The sequence below is a fragment of the Chionomys nivalis genome, chromosome 3 (genome assembly GCF_950005125.1).
Source record: "Chionomys nivalis chromosome 3, mChiNiv1.1, whole genome shotgun sequence".
In the NCBI taxonomy this organism is placed as follows: Eukaryota; Metazoa; Chordata; class Mammalia; order Rodentia; family Cricetidae; genus Chionomys; species Chionomys nivalis.
The window spans coordinates 47,877,675-47,901,971 of record NC_080088.1 but is presented as its reverse complement, the minus strand read 5'-3'; the positions used below and the strand labels follow the sequence as shown (position 1 = coordinate 47,901,971).

The 24,297-nt window shown below is 39.9% G+C and overlaps 1 protein-coding gene and 1 pseudogene across 1 annotated transcript in view; both read right to left on the bottom strand.

The window, feature by feature from the left end:
- Slc9c1 (solute carrier family 9 member C1) overlaps positions 1 to 24,297 on the bottom strand; it is a 65,906-nt gene that overhangs the window by 3,352 nt on the left and 38,257 nt on the right. The window contains exons 18-25 of the mRNA XM_057765393.1: positions 24,199 to 24,250; positions 22,460 to 22,608; positions 12,051 to 12,176; positions 10,722 to 10,820; positions 9,676 to 9,849; positions 5,714 to 5,845; positions 5,409 to 5,594; positions 2,169 to 2,295 (exon numbers count right to left, since the gene is read on the bottom strand). Of these exons, the coding sequence (XP_057621376.1) occupies positions 2,169 to 2,295; positions 5,409 to 5,594; positions 5,714 to 5,845; positions 9,676 to 9,849; positions 10,722 to 10,820; positions 12,051 to 12,176; positions 22,460 to 22,608; positions 24,199 to 24,250 (1,045 nt within the window). The remainder of the gene's footprint in view (positions 1 to 2,168; positions 2,296 to 5,408; positions 5,595 to 5,713; positions 5,846 to 9,675; positions 9,850 to 10,721; positions 10,821 to 12,050; positions 12,177 to 22,459; positions 22,609 to 24,198; positions 24,251 to 24,297) is intronic.
- Positions 21,828 to 22,249, bottom strand: LOC130871783 (60S ribosomal protein L23-like; annotated as a pseudogene).

Below are 24,297 nucleotides of genomic sequence, written 5' to 3'. Positions count from 1 at the left end.
TGCACTCAGGCTGGGCAGTTCACAATGGCCGGCAGCTCCAGCTCCAGTGAGATCCTCCATCTCTGCCTGCCTTGGGCAACTACACACACATGCACATAACCACACACAGGCACGCACACACATATGCTTCATTAAAATACATTTAAAAGCTTTGAGAGTACATCATCATAACACAATAGAGACAAAATTCACTTAGAATTAACAACATAGTATTGGTAGTTTTACTTGACATATACCACAGGTCTTTTTCACATTGTAACATGGAAATGTATTATTCTAGTGAATATGTAATATTCAATCTTGCTGATTAAATTGTTAAATAGTAATTTATTATTTAACTAATTTATTATTATTTTAGATTACATTTATAATATTTTATCATTTAATTTATTATTTAATAGCAATTTATTATATAAATTATTCTCTCCCTCTCTCCCTCTCTCTCTCTCTCTCTCTCTCTCTCTCTCCCTCTGTCTGTTCTTCTTCTGGAGAAGCAGCTTCTGCCTCTCTCTCTCTTCTCCCCTTTTCTCCTTCCCTTTCCCCTCCATAACCCACTAAATAAACTCTATACCCAAACTCTCTCTGCATGGTGTATCTGTCTGTCTTTCTCCTCCCAAGGTCTCAAGCCACCCGCCAGGGGACCTGCCGAGTTCTCCATGGTCCCCATGGGACCAGTTCCCCATCACCTCTTTATAAATGATAACATTGGTACATGACTTGGCCAGGCTCTCTCCATGTTCCCTCCCACCCATTGGTGGCCAGCTGAGGACACGTGGGGACACTTTCCAACATCCTGTGCCTGGTCCATCACTACAAATGGTAAGGTCCCCTTCTCCAAGTCAGCTTTCACTGACATTCATCTCTGATTAGTCCCCATGGCTAAGGACTTAGATTTGGCTCACGGCTCAGACTTTAGTCCTCTCTCGGGCACTCGGAGTGGTCCTATCTGCCCCCCACCCATTTATATTTATAAACGACAACACTTTCTACAAACACTATCCAGTGATTCATGCCTCTGCTATTCAGAATGTAAATCATATTTTTGTTGTTATTGTTATACCTAACATTTTCTTTGAGAGAAGGGCTAACCATTCTGTCAATCATTTTTCATATTACTTTGATAATTATTCAGGCTTATACTTACATACAAAACATAAATATTTCTGGTGTAACTCTGATATTGGGTATTAGATATTGGGATGGTTGATTTTGATTTCCACCAGAAAGTGATTTGATTGAATAGAGGACACCTTTGTCAGTTAGTAAAGCTCACTCTGTGTTTGTGGAACATTTCCAGATAGGTTAGGTCTGTGGAGTTGTAAGTGTTCAAATCTAAGAAACAGGATCTCAGGGCTTCTTTCACCAGGAGTATTCAGTTGTAGAAGCTATGGGCTTCTCTAAACATTGTCTCAGAGTCCAAGCCCAGAATAATTCATACAACTTTGGTTTCTCTGTCTCACATATATGGTAACTTACATTTTTACTGGGTGCTTTAAATTGCTGGACAATGAGAGTAAAAGAAGTTGGAATGCGGAGGAAAGGGGAAAGGGGGTTGCAGGAGAGACGAAAAGTTGCAGGTACTTAAGGATACTGACCAGTGCTAATGTTTACTTCCTGTTTCCTTCCCTTGCCTGGGTGTGGGGTACCACAGTGGGTCTTAATGTGTGCAATATATTGTCCTGGACGTTTTGGGTTTCTCTTTGCTTCCAAGATGCCATAAAGTAAAAGAAATATCTACTTTGCCTCAGGCTTCTGAATCCATGATGTTATAGCCCCCCAACCCCCCATAAAAACCTATGGCATCAGAGGAGGTAAAGACCAGAGTGAAATCTCTGAGACTGTGAACTGAAATGGAGTTCTCCTCCTGTAGGTTATTGATTGCAGGTTTTCGTCATAGTGATGGGTAATTTAGCATATCAAACATGGCAGACAAAAGAAGTAACTTCAGGCAGAATGCACACACCTGTTCCAAAATGCAGGCATCACTATTTTTTATGAAAAGTGGTTTTTTGAGACAGGGTTTCTCTGTAGCTTTGGTGCCTGTCCTGGAACTAGCTCTTGTAGACCAGGCTAGCCTCGAACTCCCAGAGATACACTTACCTCTGCCTCCCAAGTGCTGGGATTAAAGGCGTGCACCACCACCGCCCGGCCAAAGAAATGTAACTCACCTTTAGAATCTGGTTTCATTGAAATTCTCCGAGGTGGTATATACTTTTTTACATTCCATCTGAACTTTCTTGCAGCAACTGAGGTTTGAATAATCATTACCTTTGTGAATTCTTCAGTGCCTTGTATCTGAAAGTTGATGGAAGATGCGTTGCTTCTGGGTGCGGGTTATGTGGTTACCCTGGCAAGCCCGTTTTCTAGGTCCTCAGCCTCCTGACTGCTGGGATGACCATTAGGCACCATGCCTTGTTCTGCATTCACACACTTCTTTGATGCATTTGGGCATATTATTTCAGACAGACTTTATGATAACAGCCCTAACAGTATGCTGCCTTTAGTAGATGAAGACCAAACTACACTAAATACACTGCTGCTTATTCAACAGAGCACTTGAGACATAGTTTCTTTACAAAACATCAGAAATTGCCAGGTTTTGCCTTTTATATGATTAATGATAGATGGTCACTATTGATAACATATCTTTAGCATGAAGTACTGCTCAAAATCATTCTTAAGGATATTTGGATACAGAGTAAACCCGGTAAGTATTGCTGAAGATGGTCATTCCACAATGTGTTTATTATAAGCCCCATTTAGTGTCTACTCTGTTTTTGAGATGTTAAGGGGCTGGTAGGGCCATTCGGCATTTTGACTGACAGCTGACAGACTCTACCTTATGTCTTATCGTCTTGAGTTCCGAGTTGTCAGACCCACAGTTTCTGCTCTAGTAACTCCTGTGATCACCCAGCACACTCCCCTCTGGCTGCATGGACCACAGCATCCACAAGTGCTGTTCAAGCTTCAGCTCCTGCTTAAGGAGGGCTTGCTCTACTCAACCACCTCTCCAGGCGTTTTGCATCAGCTCTGCAACATCCCACTCCAGGAAAAATACGCCTTTGTCAGCTGGAGGAGACCATGTTCATCCAGCAGCTATTCTCACAGGGGGCAAGAGATGCAGCCCTCCCCAGTGCCAAAGCTATGGCTGGTCATAAAGGACGTGATTGGTGTGTACGAAAGGGCTGTGATTGGTGGAAATGGAAGCTATGCAAGCACAGGCCTATGATTAGTATACTACCAGGGTGCCCTAACCCCCTTCTGTATATATAATATATACATAGAATACATATACATATACCATATGTATATAAACAAGCTTTCGCTCAGTCTCCCTCAACAGTGGAGCACCGGATCCAAACATGCTCTCCTACTTGTGGTCTTACTGCAGATACAGTCAGCAGAGATAGCGGAGAAGAGAACAGAGCAGGACCTCGGGAGCAGGGGCACCAGCCACGAAGCCACTGAAGAGTTGCAGAGAGTATCGGAGGCAGAAACCATACAAAGTTAAGAAGGTGACTGACATTGAAAATGCTGTGAAGAGCCAAAGGCAGAAACTGGAAGGACAGAAGGCAGCAGGCTGTGGTTGCTAGGAGACTGGTTGCTAAGAGGCCAAGGATTATGGAGCTAAGAGTCCTGACATGCAGATCTTACCACAGTAACCCCCCAGCTTTGAATGGTTGGAGCTATAAAACCCTGGTCATGGCATAGACCTCAGGGTCAAAGCTGTCAGTCCTAAGGGAGCTGCCACGAGAGGATCCAGGATTTCCAGCGGGGTGGCAGAAGTAGTCACAGGCTGTATTTTGACAAGAAGGAATTGACTCAGTAGGTGAAAGGAATTAGCTGCATCAGGGTCACAGTGAACAGAGAGAAAACAGGAGTTAGGGAATCAACAAGAAAACATACAATCACAAAGGAGCTAACCCCACAATGTTTGGCTAAGTTCACCAAGCTCAGAGTATTTTTGTGTCTATCAGCTCTCCATTTGAAAGAAACTCACCCAAAATAAAACAAGCCTTCTCAAAATTAGTGATAATAATATCACGTGCATGGCCAGGACTCCTGTTAAGGATTTCCACATAACAGTGTGCTCTCTAGGGTGAAAAGTTCATCTGACCTGACCTTCAACAACGGCCTGAAGACACAGTCTAGCAGATCTTTGTAGGGGGATTTCAGCTCCAGTTAATCAAAAGAAGCTGATAAAATCATTTGAATGAGTTCTTTTGTGGTTGTCTGCCTGGCTCCCCCACTCCCCACCACCCCTGCCACCACATCTGACACCGTTCCCTGGTGACTAAAATGCAGAAAAAACTGCCCAGAAGCTTGCTTTCTATCCCTTGGTCCCAAGTCTATGCTGGAAGTACACATATGTACTGTTCCATGCCAGCTGTGCACTGTGACTACACATATGTACCTGTTCCATGCCAGCTGTGCACTGTGACTACACATATGTACCTGTTCCATGCCAGTTGTGCACTGTGACTACACATATGTACCTGTTCCATGCCAGCTGTGCACTGTGACTACACATATGTACCTGTTCCATGCCAGCTGTGCACTGTGACTACACATATGTACCTGTTCCATGCCAGCTGTGCACTGTGACTACACATATGTACTGTTCCATGCCAGCTGTGCACTGTGACTACACACATGTACCTGTTCCATGCCAGCTGTGCACTGTGACTACACACATGTACCTGTTCCATGCCAGCTGTGCACTGTGACTACACACAGGTACCTGCTGATTTTTATGGGACTAATATCATGGGGGCAGTCACATTGGTCTTGCTCACTGTGCTATTCTAGCACTGCTCCTGTGTAATCGCAGCTTCCTGGAATGTATCTGAATGCACCCGTGGCTAATGGAACTGATTTCCGTGTCTCTTTGATTCACTTCCTGTAGTTCTCTTTCACGTGTCCCCAATTCCTCCCAGATTGTGCCTCTTGTCCGCTGTGCAAATGCACACCCACACTCACACACACACAAAGCTTCTTTCTGACTTTGCATATGGTTCAGATTGTCCTTTTGAACTCCTAATGGTTTAAATGGGAAGGGCTCGCTTTTATATTCATTTTCTGAGCCCGAGGAAACCATCTGCCACTCTGGTTTGTCAGAACCTTCCAGAGTACTGCTGGTATAGTCTTCTGAAATGTATGAATGAAACTAGTGGGTCTCACAGAAGTAAAATGCAACTGTGGCCGAAATTCTGCACCTCGGTGTGTTTCGTTGGCTTTAACAGTGGATGGACAAAGCTCGCCTCTAGGGCACTGAATGCAAATGCAGTCAACAAACACTGTGTGTGTGAGTATGCGATTGTGGGATGGAGGGAAGGAGCAGATGGGAAGGTGGAAAGCCTGGCTGTCATGACAGTTTTCCTGATTTTAAGTCACTGTCGGGAGTGTACCTGGTGGCATGTCACAGGAATTAGGAAAGGTGCCTTGTAAATTTTTCGCAACTGGCAGTCTTCTGCAGATCCGTGGATCAGGACCACGTGGGTTACAGTCTCGTCATAGATGTCGGTTTTTGTGGTCTTGGGGATGTCGCGGATGAAGACATTGCAGAGTTTCAACTGCATCTTGTAGTTCCAGTCCTGAAGGAGAAGCAAGCTTCATGTCTGTTACTTGCTCACAGTTTCTGCCACCATCTCTGTGCCGGTTTGCTTGGGGATGGGGGTGGGTAGGTAGGAAGACTTCAGAAAGACCCTCTTACCTCAAAAGGTAAGTGTTCCCGGATCTTTTGGGCAGTAATCGCAAGCCCGATTTTTTGCCACATTTTATGTTTTAGGTTAGGATATCTTTTTTCAAAACCTTCATACAAGTGGCTGATGGGAATGAAATATGTCTGCAGAAAGCAAGGTAGAAAGTGAACAATTTGTGCATGCCCATGGCTGAAGAAATATCTGCATCTCTGTATAATGGCATTCAAGCTAAGAATCAAGATGCTTGTGCAGTTCAGAAATCTCACAAAATACATTCATTAGCTCATACTTGTCATCTTTCCATAGCCACAATTCTAGAAAGTCTCATGAACCAACAAGGACTCTTTCATTTATTTTTGTAAACTGTATGTCTTTCCGGGTGTAGACTGATATTTGCACGTCGTGAAACTGTACAAAGCTAAACACCAGCCACCACCTTACATATTTAATTTTATCCTTTTCATTGGCAAGTAACAGCTATGTATGCTAATGAGATGCACATCAAGCTAATTAAGATATCTTAACTTTTTCAGTGTTTTTGTGTCAAGGCTATTCTTTTAACTGTTTTGACATATACATTGTTATTACTGTATTCACCATGCAGTGTTAAACACTAAAATATACTCTTCTGGTAAACTGAAGTGTACCCTTGACCACCACCTTCCCTTCCCCTTCCATACACTTCTGGTCACCACCCCTCTGTGCTCTCTGAGACAAGTCTGCTGCTTTACATTCTACCTGGAGGTTAAAAAAAATGCAGTATTTTCTTTCTGTTCCCGGTTTGTAACATTTGCACATTCTCCTTCAGGATCATTCTTGCTGCTGCAAAAATGGAATCTCACCCATTAATAAGCTTTATTACTTTGATTAACATTTATTCCATGAATTAATTAATCAACACACATGCCATGGCACACCTGTGAAAATCAGGGGGCAACTTGCAGTGAAAGATTGCTGAGATTCATTGTAGAGATTCAATTATTATTTGGTCACTGAGAGTCACTGCAGGCTGGCTGTTATAATTTAGATAGTTAGTTGGCAGGTCCTGAGAAGGCTACTTGACGTGTGCTCTCTACTTCCATGGTCTATTATTTCTGCTTCTTCAGCTGGATGCTGCTGGTTTAAAACAGTTTCTGCCTTTTGACAACTGAACCTTAAATGTTCTTAATCTGTGGTGGTATTTCTTCTATTGCTTTTTATTTTTTGAAACAAGGTCTTATTTTGTGGCTCTGGCTGGCCTAGAACTTATTATGTAGATCAGGCTAGCCTTGAATTTGGGAGGATAATCTTGTCGCTTTCTGGGATTACAGGTGTATGCCCCTGCACCTGGTGGCACTTCTTTACCACTAATATCTCTAAGTCATTCTCAACAATCTATCAAGTGTGATTTTGCCTCAGCCTGTTGGAATCTTTCAGCTGAGGTCATGTAGAGAGTCTTTGTGGGATTCTGCCTGTGGGCCACCAGCTGGATGCTGGACTACAACCAGTCATTTAATTGACTACAGCTGCACAGTTCATCAAAACCACTGTCTTGCTGCACTGCGACTGGAGAACAGTTGAGGGAGGAGAGACATGCGTGAGGTGGAGGGTTGTCCTAGGGGAACAGTGTCTCTCTCTCTCTCTCTCTCTCTCACACACACACACACACACACACACACACACACACACACGGTGAGGGGAAGGGCTGGCCTAGAGAACAGTGTCACACACACAAGGTGAGGGGAAGGGCTGTCCTAGTTTTTCATGTTGCTATGATAAAACACTCTGTCAGAAAGTATCTAGTATCTAGCGTTGAGATTTGTTTGGATTCCCACTGCAAGCTAGAGTCCAGCATTCTGCGTAAGCCAGGCAGGAACTCAAGCAGCTGCTCTCTCACATCTATGGACAAGAGCAGAGAGATGAATGTGTCTGTCTCTGCCTGCTCTCAGCCAGCTCTGTCTTCCCTTTTGATGTTTGTGGCCTGAAGAACGGCCTCTGACAATGGGCCAGGCCTTCTCCATTGATTGGGCCAGGCCTTCTCTATTGATTGATTAAAAACCCACACGGTTCCCTATGGACACACTCGTGTGTCAGCCTGCTCAAGATCATTTCTCATTAAGAATCCTCCCAGGTGATTCTAGACTGGTCAAATTGACAGTTAAAATTAACAAGCTTTTTTCATTAAAAATGTTAACTTCTCTTCCCAGGATTTCCAGACTTATCTTCATCCCTGCTTGTTTATAGTGATGAAAGACATGGCCCCGTGTATTTTGTGAGATTTTTGTGCTTGGTTGTGGTGGGTGTGCTATGTTATACAGTGGCTTCATTATAGTTTGCTAGTGTTTTTTATCCAAATTCTAGTTACCCAGAATGTCACATGCATTTATTTTATTCTGTCATTACTTAAATATCTTTTAAAATGGAACAGATGTGATTATCCTACTAAAACAAACAACCTCTCCCCCCTCCCAAAAAAAAAAACCCAAGTAAATAGGTCTAAAGGGCTGTGAGAAACTAGGTAGCCATATAAAATCCATACCTGGATCACTGGCCTCCGAGTGATAATGGTAATTTGTGTGTATGTGAATGCACAGATATGCGCTCACATTTAAATCTATTGTGACTGACAGCTCGACTTTCTGTAACTCTTTCAAATACCAAACTTTATACAACTTGTTTGAAATACCCCATCAACACCATGCTTGCTCCTCTGTGCTCTACCTAAACCTAAGCTAAAGTACACAGAAAAATATTGGCTCTTGAGCATCAATCCAGAGATAAGATAAGAGATCTCCCCATCCTCTCTCTGGGGACTGGCAGCCTCGTTTTTCACTTATAAAAGTATCCTTTTTGCAGAAAACACAGACTCCGGCTAAAATTTTGCTTCTTTTTACCACATCCTTCCCTGTCTTCCCTACTCTGTACCTAAAATGTATGAGGAATGCTCTCTCTATTAGTTAAACATCTTCACTTTCCAAATGAGATTCTAATGCTCCTGAAGCCACTCAAACCATTTAAAAATTCTCTTCACCTAAAACTCATTATAAAAAGCATCCAATATTTTGTTCATATTAAAATTTCACAAGTTGTCTCCATTGCATCTCTTTATACTTGGTTTATTTAAATGAGAGCAATTGCACACGGGTGTTGTGTCCATGTTCACTAATATTCCCTTGCCTTCACCGAATTTCTACTTAATGCCACTAACTTGCTAGAAAAGCTAGGGCACTTATCCTTCAAACCCTCCACATTCTAGATAAATCAAACCGTTTTCTCTTGGCTTCACTGACTTGTCTCCTTGTGTGCCCTGGAAAAACTATTCCTAGAAAGAACCTCTGGTTTTGCTTCTTCCCTGTGCTTTTCTAGTTGAAAGTCATTGCTCTTTCTGTGGCAGTGGAAGCTCCTGCAACCCTGTTTTGCCCTCCGTCATGTGTGGGGTGGGAGGAGAGCTTTTCATCAACCTGATCAGCTTTCCTGCTGACTTTCCCCCCTTCTTTACCCTATAATTTATGACACATTCTTTTCTTTTCCTTGTTCTTTTAACGAAAATTATTTTATTGTGGTGAACTCATAAATTAAACTTTACACAGCTAGATTAAAGCCTTCATTCAAGTAGGAAATTACCTAGTCCTAAACTCTATACATGTTAGCTAACTTCTAGCCAGTCTGTACGTGCTATTAATAGTTAACATTCTACCCCACTTTGCCATGAAACAGCTCATCTGACTCAGATTCCCCGGGATAAAGTCTTCTTTCACTGTGGTAGGCTCACTTTTGAAGCCGCTTTGCTAGGGCATATGTACAGTGTGTATATATTACATTATATAATATATTATGTAAAGTGCATATATATCTGTAAACAATGCATGCTCCTTTACCATTCCTATACTTAAAGTACATGTTGACACTGGCCCTTGAGCCCTAAAAGTATCCTAGATTTGATACCAGGCATGGAATGAGCTACAACAGCAAGCCAGAAGCACGGTGCTCCCACCTCCACGACGGTCTTGCAGGTGGCAGAATATTGCATCGGCTCTCTCGTCAGGCAGTTCAGCTCTCCTATTATTTCCCCGCTGAGTAAATACTCTGTGTAATGCTGAGTGTAAGTTTTAATGTCCGACTCTGAGGTTACCCACTCCATCTCCAGCTGCGGCTTTGACCTTCTAAGCTGTTAAGAGAACAACGAGGAAAACGCGTAGGCTGGTTAATTTACAACACCCAAACTCGTCACTTCAGTTTTAACCATTACATTGTTACTACAGGGTTCTAGAAATGGTTCTCCCTCTTAAAGTCAAGTTATTAAATTAAGCACTGTGGTAGTTTGAACGTTAATTGGTTCCCATAGTCTCACAGAGAGTGGCACTCTTAGGAGGTGTGGCTTGGGCCTTGTTGAGGAAGTGTGCCACTGTGGGGCACACTTTGAGGTTTCCTGTGCTCAGGATGCTACAAATGATCCCATTCACTTCCTGTCCCTGCATGCTGTAGGACTCTTAGTTATTCCTCCAGCACCATGTCTGCCTGCATGCTACCATGCTCCCACTGTGATGAGAATGGATTGAACCTCTGAACTGTCAGCTGCCATCTCCGTTAAATGCTTTCCTTTGTAAGAGTGGCTGTGGTCCTGGTGTCTCTTCATAAGGATAAAAACACTAAGACAAGCAGTGACTTTCCCAGAGAGCTTTCTGTAGCAAGGTGAGGATTTCTGACTTCCCTCTGCAGGCCAATTTGTATAAATCTTAAAGGGCTGAATCTCTCATTCATATAAACACAAGATGAGCCATGACTAATAAGTTTACATCTCCAGAGGTGGCCCTTTGTGTAGTTTCCTCTAATATATTGAGACACGTGGCTTGAAAAGTGGCAGGTCGCTGGCCATTGTGTCTGTCCTGGAAATTATCATTTGCATGTTAATTGCTCCCCTAAGGAAGGATCCCAGTTATGGTATAGAAAATCAATAATTCTTCATTTTGCAAAGTTCTTTTTTTTTAAAGAAAACAATTTGAATATTCTCAATTACATTTACAAACATCTCTGCTTTACCTTGACCATGCCTGAAATAATTACGTAGATTCCTTCTGGTTCATCACCTTCTTCAAATATGTTATTTCCACAATCAAATGTTACAACTTTTGCTTTTTCCTAAAAAAAAAAAAAAAAAAAAAAAAAAAAAAAAAAAAAAGTGATTTGGGATGTTGGTTTATCCTTTGATAGAACTTTCATACATTTATGGTAAATATTCATTAAGATCTAAGAAGCTGTGTTGGTTGTAAATTTGTAAGAGAAAACAGGAATTACGAATGGTACACAGAGAAATGTAGAGGGTCATGAATATTGTAAATTTAGTATGAAATGCTCATTTTATGAAGAAAAATAATCTAGAAATAAAAATGGAGTGGGAGATTGAAAATGTTTCATCTAGGAGAAAAATTGCAGGGAGACAGAGCTAGTGTCATGCTCACATCTTGGTCACTCTAAGACGCTAAGCATGTAACTATCCAGTCTTAATACCGAAGAGGAAGAAGTATAACTGGTCTTCTACTGAACAAGCACTGATAAGAATACTATGCAAACAAGTCAGGTCTATTGGCTTATCCATTCCACAAACACTCAATGAGTGTGTTCTATGCATTATGCAGAATCATGGAGTAGGCATTCAAAAGATGCATGAAGTCATACATCGTGGTTCATGTTTGCAGTCCTGACATCTGGGAAGCTGACATCTGGTGAGACTTTGAAGCCAGCTTGGATTACATGGCAATATTCTTTCTCAGAATCAACAACCAAAGGGAAAGAAAAGGAAAGATAAAAGATGAATGAGCTAAATAGTGGGGGCAGAGATGTAAAATTACTTGTTTTGTAATGTACTAATAGTATAGCAGAAACTACTAGAAACAATGGTAGCACATTTCCTTACTTCAAACTAAAGACAGCATGATGGTTGGTATTCTGGTGAGAAATTAGCCTAAGGGCCTACTTCTCTGACCACTTCTGGCAGTCTACAGAAGTACAACAAGTAAAGAAATCTTGAAAAAGGTATAGGACCAGAGGACATTTTCAGGAAGCCACACAGGATATGCATATCAATGGAATTAGAAAGCAGTGTGGTATAAATGGCACCAGCAGTCGTTCAGCATAAGCAGAATAAGGGGTGCGTGACATGGGGGAGATGGAAGCTGGTATGGAGAGGCAGGTGGGAGGCAGCTTGGGCTAGGACTTTGGGTTGTATTCAAAGAGATGCTGATTGTATCCTGTAGATAGCAAGGGGGAATTGACACAGTTTTAACTTGTGGGCATCACAACTAAATCCTTCTTGTTTTAATGATTACTTGCCAAAACATTAAAGGTATTATTAGGAAGTGAAATTTTTACCTGAATAAACCGTATGATTTCAGCATCTTTACTCAGCCAAGGGATATAGTATGGGGATTCTTCAATGTTGAGAGGCTGGACGATGGACTGCATATCAAGTACCTCAATCTTTTTGGCCATGATTAACTAGAAGCACAAAATAGGAAACAAGGTGAGCCAAACTCATGTATACAGAATGAGGGTGAGGAAGAGGAGGAGGAAGGGGGGAGAACAGCAGTGTTTTGTTTTGTTTGTTGTTACGGTATTGTGTTTGTCTGCTGTCTGCTCTGGAGGACACTGCAGAACCAAGACTAAGGATGCGAGGGTCTCCCATCCTGGATTGTGGTACTTTGAGTGAGAAGTGTCCCCTAAAGGGCCACATATCTGAACACTTGGTTGTCCCTTACAGGCTCATGTCTTTGAGCACTTGATCCCCCATTGGGAACCTATTTAGGGAGGGTGTAAGAGGTGTGGCCCTGCTGGAAGAGGCATGTCACTAGTGGTGGGCTTTGGGAGTGTCTAGTCTTCTGCATAAATTCTCTCTCTCTCTCTCTCTCTCTCTCTCTCTCTGCTTTCCAATTGAGGTTGAGGAAGTGATCTCTCAGCTCCTTCTTCCTGCTACCATCCCTACACCTATGACAATGCTTCTCTGCTATAATGGACTTTCATCCCCTGGTACTGTAAGTGCCAATAATGTGTACTCAACACTGGGTTAGTTTCTGTTTGCATCTGGTTTAGTCACTACACATTTGTATTTCTGAAGTTTACCTGTGATTGCAACATGATGTATACAAGTTCAGACTGAAGCAACTCAGGTGTCAGTCAATAGTAGAGTGCTATAGTCATATATATATATACAAACACACCATCTTTGTTTATTTGAAAATATAAAGTGCTGGATCTAGGAAAAAATCTTGAAGAAGAAAACTGAAAGATGTAATCAGATTTAAAGATTTATTAAACATCTGTCCATAATCAAGATAATGTGGCTTGGTACAATGGCAAATATAGCAAGAAGAAAGAATCCAGAAACTTACACACACACACACGCTCTCACACATGAAGTCACTAAACCCAAGACAGAGTCTCCAACAATGTAATGGGAAGTGAAGTGGCCTTTTTCATAAGTGGTGGTGGATCAAGTAATTATCCATGAGGGAAAACGTTCAATTTACTGTGTAGCATTGTGATGCCAGGCTGTCTAAATACCACTACTTCTGCCCTCTTCCCGCCTCCCTCCCTATTTCCTATAGGATAAACTTTGCCACTGATCAACTTGAGCTTTTATTTCAAAATGCTTAAACATTATTATTATTATTATTTTGTTTTTGGCTTTTTACAGTATTGTGCATAGTAGCATGGGTTCTGGATTCAGAATGCCAGGATTAGAAGACAGACATCTGGGGCTGGAGTGACGGTGCAGCCATTAAAAGTGCATCCTGCTGCTCCGGAGGACTTGTTTGGTTCGAAGCACCTAAGTGACTCACAGCAGCCTGTAATCCCAGCTCTAGGGAACCTAATGCCCTCTTTGACATGCTGTGACCATCTGTACTTTGCACTCACCCACACTCTGCATGTATGCAATTTTTGAGTATTTTTATGCAAATACCATATTTAAATCATTCCCACCCCTCCTTCTCCTGCCTCCAACTTCTCCAACTCCCTCTCAAATTCATGATTTCTTCTTTCACTATTGTTAGATACACATATACCTACCTGCCTACATAATACATGTGTGTATATATCATGTATCATCCTATTGAGTCCATTTGGTGTTAGCAATATATGTGTGTGTTTAGGGTTGACCACTTGGCATAGGATAATGAACCGGGGCATGTGTTTTCAAAGCTGAGTTTTTTATTCGCCATTTTGATATAGGTGCTGATTTGTATTTAGTCTACAGTATTTAAATTTAGTTTATTATTTTTGCATTTGTGTGAGTTGACAAGAGAATATATCATTACTAGTTTTCATTTTCTTAGTTCTGTTTTTCTTTATGGCAGTGCTTGTGTAGCCCAACTTAGCCTCTAATGCATCTCTACGCCAAGATCATCTTGAGCTCCTGATCCTCCTGCCTCTGCTTCCATTATAGGCGTACCCTAGCACTACCAGCTATTTTTCTTTTCATATATGTAATTAACCTATTTATAGTACTAAGTATTGAAATCAGGGCTTTGTTTATGGTAGGCGAGCACGCAACCACTGAACTACATCCCTAGTTGCTTCGTTTCTATTTTTGTAAGATTTTTAGTTGTAATTATGTACATACGTGTGGGTTATTCTGGTGCCAGTGAGGGCTCCCAGATGCAAGAAGAGAATGTGTGGTATTGTTGGGTCTTGAGGAAGGTTGTTTCTTAATTTTCTGAGAAATTGCCATACTGATATCCAAAGAGGCTGTACCAGTTTGTACTCCCACCAGCAATGCAGGAATGTTCCCTTTATCCCACATTCTCTCCAGCGTAAGCTGTCATCAGTGTTTTTGATCTTGGCCATTCTTACAGGTATAAGATGGATTCTCAGAGTTGTTTTGATTTGCATTTCTCTGATGGCTAAGGATGTTGAGCATTTCCTTAAATGTCTTTCAGCCATTATGGATTCCTCTGTTGAGAGTTCTCTGTTTAGGTCTGTACTCCATTTTTTATTGGATTATTTCTTTTGATGATCATTTTCTCGAGTTCTTTGTATATTTTGGAGATCAGACTCTGATCTCCTGATGTGGGGTTGGTGAAGATCTTTTCCCTTTCTGTAGGCTGCTGTTTTATCTTGTTGACTATGTCCTTTGCTTTACAGAAGTTTTTCAGTTTCAGGAGGTCCCATTTATTGTTTCTCTCAGTGTCTGTGCTATTGGGGTTATATTTAAGAAGTGGTCTCCTGTGTCAGTGTGTTCAAGTATACTTCCCACTTTCTCTTCTATGAGGTTCAGTGTGACTGACTTTATGTTGAGGTCTTTGATACACTTGGACTTGAGTTTTGTGTATGGTGATAGATATGGATCTATTTTCATTCTTCTACATGTTGATATCCATTTATTCCAGCACCATTTGTTGAATATGCTTTCTTTTTTTCCATCTTATATTTTTTGCTTTATTGTCAAAAATCAGGTGTTTGTAGGTGTGTGGATTAATATCTGAGTCTTTGATTCAGTTTCATTAGTCCTCCTGTCTATTTTTATGCCAATACCAGGCTGTTTTCAGTACTGTAGCTCTGTAGTAGAGTTTGAAGTCAGGGATTGTGATGCCTCCAGAATTTCCTTTATTCTACAGGATTGTTTTGGGTTTTTTTGCTTTTCCATATGAAGTTGAGTACCATTCTTTTGAGCTCTGTGAAGAATTTTGCTGGGATTTTGATAGACATTGCATTGAATCTGTAGATTGCTTTTGGGAAGATTGCCATTTTTACTACACTAATTCTTCCTACCTAAGAGCGTGGGAGATTTTTCCACTTTTTGGTGTTTTCTTCAATTTCTTCAAAGATTTAAAGTTATTGTCATACAAAATTTCCACTTGTTTAGTTAGAGTTACTCCAAGATATTTTATGCTATTTGTGGCTATTGTGAAGGATGATGTTTCTCTGATTTCTTTCTTAGCCCATTTATCATCTGTGTAAGGAGGGCTACTGATTTTTTGAGTTAATCTTGTATCCTACTACATTACTGAAAGTGTTTATGAATTGTAGAAGTTTGTTGGTAGAATTTTTGGGGTAGCTTATGTAAACTATGATATCATCAACAAATAGTGAGAGTTTGACTTCTTTTCTGATTTGCATCCCCTTGATCTTTTGTTGTGTTATTGCTCTAGCTAGGACCTCAAGAACTATATTGTATAAATATAGAGATAGTGGACAACCTTATCTTGTTCCTGATTTCAGTGAGATCTCTGTGAGTTTTTCTGCATTTAGTTTGATGTTGACTGTTGGTTTGCTGTATATTGCCTTTATTAGGTTTATGTATGTTCCTTGTATCTCTGTTCTCTCCAAGACTTTTTATCATAAAGGGATTTTGTATTTTGTTGAAAGCCTTTTCAGCATCTGAGACGATCATGTGGTTTTCATTTTTCAGTTTGTTTATATGGTAGAATATGTTGACAGATTTTTGTATGTTGAACCATTCTGCATCTCTGGTATAAAGCCGACTTGATCATGGTGGATGATTTTTCTGGATTTGATTTGCTAGTATTTCATTTAGTATTTTTGCATCAATGTTCATGAGTGCAATTGGTCTCTAATTCTCTTTCTTAGTAATGTCTTTCTGTGGTTTGGGATCAGGGTAGTTGTAGCCTCATAAAAAGAGTTTCGCAATGTTCCTTCTGTTTCTATTGTGTAAACAATTTGAGGAGTATGGGTATTAGTTCTTTGAAAATCTTGTAGAATTCTGTGCTGAAACCCTCTGGTCCTGGGCTTTTTTCGGTTGGGAGACTTTTGATGACTGTTTCTATTTCTTTAGTAGTTATAGGTCTATTTAATTTGCTTATTTGGTCTTGATTTAATTTTGTTAAGTGATATTTATCCAGAAAGTTGTCCATTTCCTTTGAGTTTTCCAATTTTGTGGAATACAGGTTTTCGAAAATATGACCTACTAATTCTTTGGATTTCCTCTGTGTCTGTTGTTATGTCCCTGTTTTCATTTCTGATTTTGTTAATTAGAATATTCTCTCTCTGCTTTTTGGTTAGTTTGAATAAAGGTTTTCTATTTTGTTGATTTTCTTAAAGAACCAACTCTTTTTCTCATTTATTCTTTGTATTGTTTTCTTTGTTTCTATTTTGTTGATTTCAGGTCTCAATTTGATTATTTCCTGCCGTCTATTTCTATTGGGTGAGTTTTTGTTCTAAAGTTTTCAAATGTTTTGTTAATTCACTAGTGTGGAATTTTCCAAGCTTCTTTATGTAGGCATTTAGTGCTACAAATTTTCCTCTTAACACTGCTTTCATTGTGTCCCGTAAATTTGGGTATGTTGTGTGGTAATTTTCACTGAATTTTAGGAAGTCTTTAATTTCTCCCGTTATTTCTTCCTTGACAAATTGGTGATTCAGGTGAGCATTGTTTAATTTCCTTGTGTTTGTCTGCTTTCTGGAATTAGTGCTGCTATGAATTCTAGTTTGAAGTCATGGTGATCCATTAAGATTTATGGGGTTATTCCATTTTTTTAAAAAATCTGTTGAGGTTTGTTTTGTTACTGAATATATGGTCAATTTTTGAGAAAGTTCCATGGAGTGCTGAGAAGAAGGTATATTCTTTTTTGTTTGGATGGAATATTCTGTAGATGTCTGTTAAGTCCATTTGAGTCATAACATCTGTCAATTCCCTTATTTCTCTTCATTTTTTTGTCTGACTGACCTGTCCAGTGGTGAGAGTGGAGGGTTGAAGTCTCCCACTATTAGTTTGTGGGGTTTAATGTATGATAAGCTTTATAAGTATTTCTTTTACATATGAGGGTGGCCTTGTATTTGGGGTATAGATGTTCAATATTGAGATTTCCTCTTAATGGATTTTTCCTGTGACTAATATGAAATGTTTTTCTTTGCCTCTTTTGATTGATTTTAGTTTAAAGTCTATTCTGCTTGTTTCTTAGGTCCATTTGATTGGAAAATTTTTCCCAAGCCCTTTACTCTGAGATTATGTCTGTGGTTGACATTGAGCTCTTTTTCTTGTTTGCAGCAGAAGGATGGATTCTGTTTTCTTATTCAATTTGTTAGGCAGGAGAGACAGGCAGATGCCATGAATCTCCTGCCTGAGACAGATGTAGGGCAGACATGCTGAATCTTTCCTGGTAGGCCACAACCTTGTGGTGACATACAGAATATAAGAAATGGGTTGAATCAAGATATGAAAGTTAGCTAATAAGAGGCTAGAACTAATGGGCCAGGCAGTGATTTAATTAATACAATTTCTGTGTGATTATTACGGGTGTAAGCTAGCCTGGAGGGACCAAAAGCAGGCCCTTTCTCCTTGTAACATTCATTGTCTGAGTTCTGTTCTGGCCTAGGTTGCTGGCCCAGTCCTCTTTCCATAAATGACCTTGGTCTGGATATGCTCCCATTCACACAGAGTTCACTGTCTCAGGCCTGCTCTGGCCCAGGTCACTGGCTCAGTCCTGCTTCCACAAATGTCCCTGGTCTGGATCTGTTTCAGGTCCCATGGAGTTCACCCCATCAGGCCTGCCCCAGCCTGGGTTGCTGGCTCCAATTTCAATTTCTTAAAGAGTACAGAGATAATATGTATTCTTTGTTATTAGAGATGTTTTACTATCTCTTAAAAATAGCCATTGACAAATATTCTTTTCATATCTGTACCTGTTTCAGTTCCTATTCAGGCTTTCTGTAGGAGTTTCTGTCCTTCTCATATATGGGAAAACTGTGTGGAAACAGCTTTTTCTGAAAACACTTCTCACCTTCAGAAACTGAACTTTGGCTGCACCTTGCATCCAAGTTAATAATATGACTTGAGACCATTTAAACAATGTACTCAATCTGTCCTGAGTATTCAGCTGGTATAAGTTTAATCTTCCTTTAAGAAACAACATAACCAGCTTTACTATGCCTTGGATTTTACATTTAATCAGTTTAATAATCTAAGGTAAACATAAGCTTTATCCTTAAATTAGGTATTCTTCCATGCCCCTGATCCAAAATAATGCATGCCATGGTAACCATTTACTGAAAAAGCAGTCAATAAGTTGAAAACAACCTTAAAGTAAACAAAGCACCCACTGTAAAGGTTGTAAGCAACCCTTGGCTATAGCTTGATAACATCTGTTCATGGCTTTTAAATGCTATTTTTGTCATTAGGGGTCATAAGGTAAATTTTTCCCTTGCAAACTCTGACAAAAATGATTAAGATACTCCTCATTTCTTTCTCATGTTGTGTTTTTGTGCAGTTCAATACATATTAAGAACATGTTAGAGACAGACAAGACACACAGATGGAGGACATGGAAAGAAGTGGAAAATTCAAAATTGGGTTCCCCCTAAGCCATTCAATAACTCTTATTTCCTTGGGTGTGGCAGTGACACATTCTGGGATTCTTTCTCTCATTACTTGGTAATTTTGGTTACAAATGTTTTCTTCTGCACTGTGCTGTCTGCTACCTCACTTTTAGTACATTTAGCTTTTATTGTTTCTTCATGGATTTCACATATGTATCCCAGTCCCACTTAACTCCCCATGCCCTCAAATCTGTCCCTGCCCAGGGAACCTTCCCCCCAAGACAAAACAAAATTTAAAAGAAAATCAAAACCCCCAAACCAAAACCAACCAAACAACAACAACCAAAGAGAAGGCTCTCATCATAAAAGCTGTAGTGTGGCCCATTGACACACAGTTTATTTACCCTTTAGTCCAGTCATCTTTACTTGTAAGTATCCAATGCCATGAGTCGTTGGTCTTGTTTAAGGCCTCTTGCTTCTGCTGCATTATCGATAATGGTCCCTCACTGGGGTTCCTCTTTGCTATCCTGTTGTTGCCCTGTGTCATGGATTTCCTGATGTTTTGAATCTGTAGGTTTGTCCCCTTCAGAAGTTCCAATGGTCCATAGATGAGATGGGTGTTGAGGAGCGTTAACTCAGCCCTGGTTGTGGGCCTGGCTGGTAGCTGGGTTGGTCACTGGACCAGCTTTCCCTCATTGTCTTTACCCAGGTGAGTAGTACATTTCAATGTGCAAAATTTTACATTTTATGTGGTGTTATCTACTTAACTTTTTACTTAGAAGATATGGGCTTTGCAATAAGTGCTTTAGCAAGGTTTTTCCACATAAAGAATAAGAAATCAATATGTAGCATTATAGTGATTTGTAGGCAGAGGCTGTTCATTCATTTCCGGTTGCCCATACTATTAATTAAAACCATGCTTGGCCAATCACTTAGGTGTATTGTTAGCTAGCTCTTATATTTTAAATTAACCCATCTCTATTAATCTATGCATTACAATGAGGTAGTGGCTTACCATCATGGTTCTGGCACATTCCGGTGAGCATATTTCTCCTTCAGTAGCTACATGGTATCTCTCTGACTCTGCTTACTCTCTCTATATATATCTCTTCCAACCTGATTATATTCTGACCTGCTATAGGCTGAAGCAGCTTCTTTTATTAACCAATGGTAGTAAAACATTCACATATGTACAGAGAAGAAGCCTAAATCAATGACCTTATAATTTAATAGTTATTTTCACATAGATTTTGAATCATTTGTTGAGTAATCTGCCATTTCTACCAAATTTTCAATATCAGTTTAACATTAGAATACTTTTTACATTCAGGTTTGTCGGTTTGCCACTGAACTCAAGGATAATTTATTCATTCATTTTTCCCTTTTAGGGTAATTTCTCATTATTTTATTATTATAGCACATCTAAACATCTAGTATAGTAGATAGATCCTCACTGTTCTCTTTCTCCAAGCTAAAATATATATATAAGTGCATCTTCATTAAGTTAAATACTTTTAAGCACTCTGTGGTGGTACTAACTATATCTATATTGTGCAGCTATCACCATTCCCCTCTAGAACTCTTCATTTTGCAATGTTCTGTGTGGATTGCAGTGTTTGTGACTGGGTCATTTAGCTATCTTCAATATTCACCTACCCATGGCCAGCTTTTATTTATTTTTTATTAAGACTGACTATATTCAATTCTATACACAGGGTACATATTGCATAATTGTTCGTCTCTATCTGGAAGATACTATGCATATTGTTCTATGAATACAAATGTAGAAATCTCTCTTAAAGAAACAGTTCCCTACCTTTTGAGTGTATGTTCAGGAAAACTGTGAGTCAAACTAGCAATGTTAAGGTGCTGTGAAAATTTAATGTTATTCCCAGAGAGGCCGTGCCTATCCATAGTCTGACCAGCGGCACACAGGGATTCCCTTTCCGCTACTTGCTTACCAACATGTGGTATTTCTGTTTTCCCGAGTTGGTGTGCTCTTTCTGCTGAATGCAAAATGTGATTTCATTTCTACTTGTTGTCTTATTTATTTTGACTTTCATATCCCTGGGAATCACTGATATTAGACAAATTTCCACGTGCTTATTTGGGTCATTTGGATGTCTTTTCAGATCTGTTTTAAATTTTTTGTTGTTTGAACAACCATGTTTTATTAGTTTTAGGAAAATTATCTACATATCAATATCTTAAATGTATAGATTGAAAATATAGCCTCACTCCACAGGTCACATTTTTTAGTATGTAATAATATGATACACATTTTAAAAATGTTGCTTCTTTTCTTTTTCCTTTTTTTCTTTTTTTGGTCTATTTTTGCATGTGTTCTTGGCATTAATTCCAAGAAATCAGCTTAGTTGGTAATGGAATTTTAGCTCTATGTTTTCTTCTTTCAGTATTACAGTTTTAAGTTTTATTTCTAGGCTGTGGATGCATTTTGAGTAATTTTCTCAGCATGATTTTAGGTAAAGGTCCAACTTCCTTATTTTCCTTAAATAGCATGTTGCTTGATGGTGTTGTTTTAACCATTCTGCTCATTTTTCTCTTTTCTTTGAAGAACTTAATCTAAAGTTAAGGTAATTTATTTAATTTTTTTCTTTAAGATTTTATATCTACACCCAACTTACTTGCTCCCCACAAGACTTGTTTATGCCATTTTGACTTTTTTTTTCTATTTGCCTTTTCTGAACACTTACAGTTTTCAATAATTATTATGTTATTTTTGCTCTGTTTAGTATGATTTTTATAGCCAAGTACTTAGGTTCTTTTTCCTTTGTGTACATTCTTTGGGAACTTTTTTTTTCCTGAAGGTGTCAAGAAAGCCTTTTAATAAATCTATTTTACAAATGCACTAGAGAGTCATGCAATTCTGCCTGCATTCGATGAAATCTTGGGCCACAAGTCTGCACACTCCTTTGCAACTGGACCCATGATAGCAGAACCTTTCATCTTGCCTTTATTGTTTACTATGCCCCCTGCATTGTCTTCAAAATAGAGAAATATCCCATCATTTCTTCCATATGACTTTCGTTGTTGAATTACAATGGCTGGATGGACTTTTTTTTTAGCTCTGGTTTGCCTTTCTTAACCATGGCCATCACCATGTCGCCTACACCAGCAGCAGGAAGTCTGTTCAGTCGTCCCTTGATTCCCTTCACAGAGATGGTATACAAATTTTTGGCTCCTGTACTGTGAGCACAGTTGATCACAGCTCCTACTGGAAGATCCAGGGATATCCGGAATTTCTCTCCGGAGGACCCACCACGTCCTTGCTTCGACATCTTGAATGCCTGGAAAGAGTCCTCTTTGGGAACTTTTTGTGACTATCATAAGGAGTGCACTTAATATTGAGAAGCTCCAACACTGCAGTCTGAGTTTGTACAAACTTCACTGTCAGAGAGCACAAAAGGTCTTTTCTATTTCCAGTCTCATTCTTTTCAGTTTCTTGTGTCACAAAACTAAACGATTACTCTGAAAATATGCCATCTTACCTTATTAATTTCAGTATCTTCCATTTTATGTAGAATTCCTTTGGACCGGAAAGCCTTGACAATTTCTCTAGCCATATTGAGCATGACATTAATCTCCTCCTTGGTTTTCATAGTGACAGCAATTTCTGGATGATCATACTCTAAGTAGCCTGAAAAACAATGCAATATTTTCAGATAAAATGAGAAAACAGCCTTAAGTGTTTGTGAGGCTAAGAAGCCAACCCTTCTCCTCTAAGTCAGCAACGTTCAACCTTCACCACAGGGGCATGGATCTCACTGTCAGGCCTGCCACCATCAGTTCCTCACCAGCAGATTCTGGGATTTTCTTGGATACACCCACACTTGTGCTAAGCCCATGGAGAAAGGATGGAAAGCCCTATCCCTATAACCTATGAATGATTACACTGGCCTGCTGTCCCTGGGTTCTACAAGCATGCTTGGGCCCATGTGTCTGTTGTTCAGATCCACTTTCTTGTCTAATTTAAAACAGGACTTTTAACTATATACTGCATGTTCAGCTGTGGTATCTGATTAAGTCCTACAGCTTTTCCTGGGTTATTTTCCTCATGTCCTGTTGGCGAATCAAGAAGACACATCCATCTGTACCTTTTTACTTCTCTGCATTCTGAGATACCCATGTAAATGTCACTCACTCACATGGGATATGTGGGCTTTCCCTTGGTCTTGCCCTCTTCTCTGCCCTGTGATTAGTTGCCCTACTGTTCTCTCAAGCTTCATGTCCAGGTTCTCTGTATTCTTTATTGCCTGCCACTTCCTGCCAACCCCTGTCTTCACATGTGAGCACTGTGTCTTCACATGTGAGCACTCTTTTCACATGCCATTGTCTTTACAAGTGAGCACTATGTTTTCACATGTGAGCACTGTGTTTTCACATGTCAGCACTATGTCTTCACATGTGAGCACTGTCTTCACAAGTGAGCACATTGTTTTCACATGTGAGCACTGTGTTTTCAGCATGTTTGTTCCACCTTAGGATTTGTCCTCTACCAGAAGTACAGCCTGGCATGACTCAGAGATGATGCTCTTGCCAGGTAGGCATTGAGCCTCCCGTGCTACTCAGAGAAATCCTCAGGTCTCTGTTCTGATACAATCCATAAATCCTGAATCTCTCTATGGAAATATTCTTTGAGCCGCTCAGAAAGGTACAAGATATATCTGGTTTGGAAGAGACGAAGATTGATAAAGCCACAAATGATATAAAGAATCATGATGTGGTAATGTGGATTGAACACACATTAAAAACCTTTATTGTGTCAGGGAGAGAGAAAGTGTAATGAGTAATACATTCTAATATATTTATTATATGTTAATATACCTTTACAGTAATATTACACACACTAGAAAGCACAATCCTGTGGGTTGTTTAAGTTTACCATGTTACTACTAAAAATTATGGTTTGGGGGGCTCAGTGGTTACGAATACTTACTGCTCTTGAAGAAGACCAGTGATCAGTTCCCAGAACCCACATGGGGGCTTACAACTGTCCAACTCCAGTTCCAGGGAATCCTACACCATTTTTCTGCCTCTTGTGGAAGTGCATGGATATGGTACACAGGCATGCGTGTAGACAAAACGCTCATGCACATATAATAAGAACAAACATTTATGAAAAAGAAGTAGGTTTCTTTGTAGATTTTTAGTTCTAAAACCCACTGCTTTTCTGACGTTGCCATGGTAAGAGAGGGTTAGGTTGCAAGTTTAGACAGAAGGTACCTACCGAGCTCTTTCATAGCATGCTCCATGTTCCTCACTACCCGCTTTAACAATATCTATAGAACAAAAAAGATGTCTCTGTTGGAAACATAAGCCATTACAA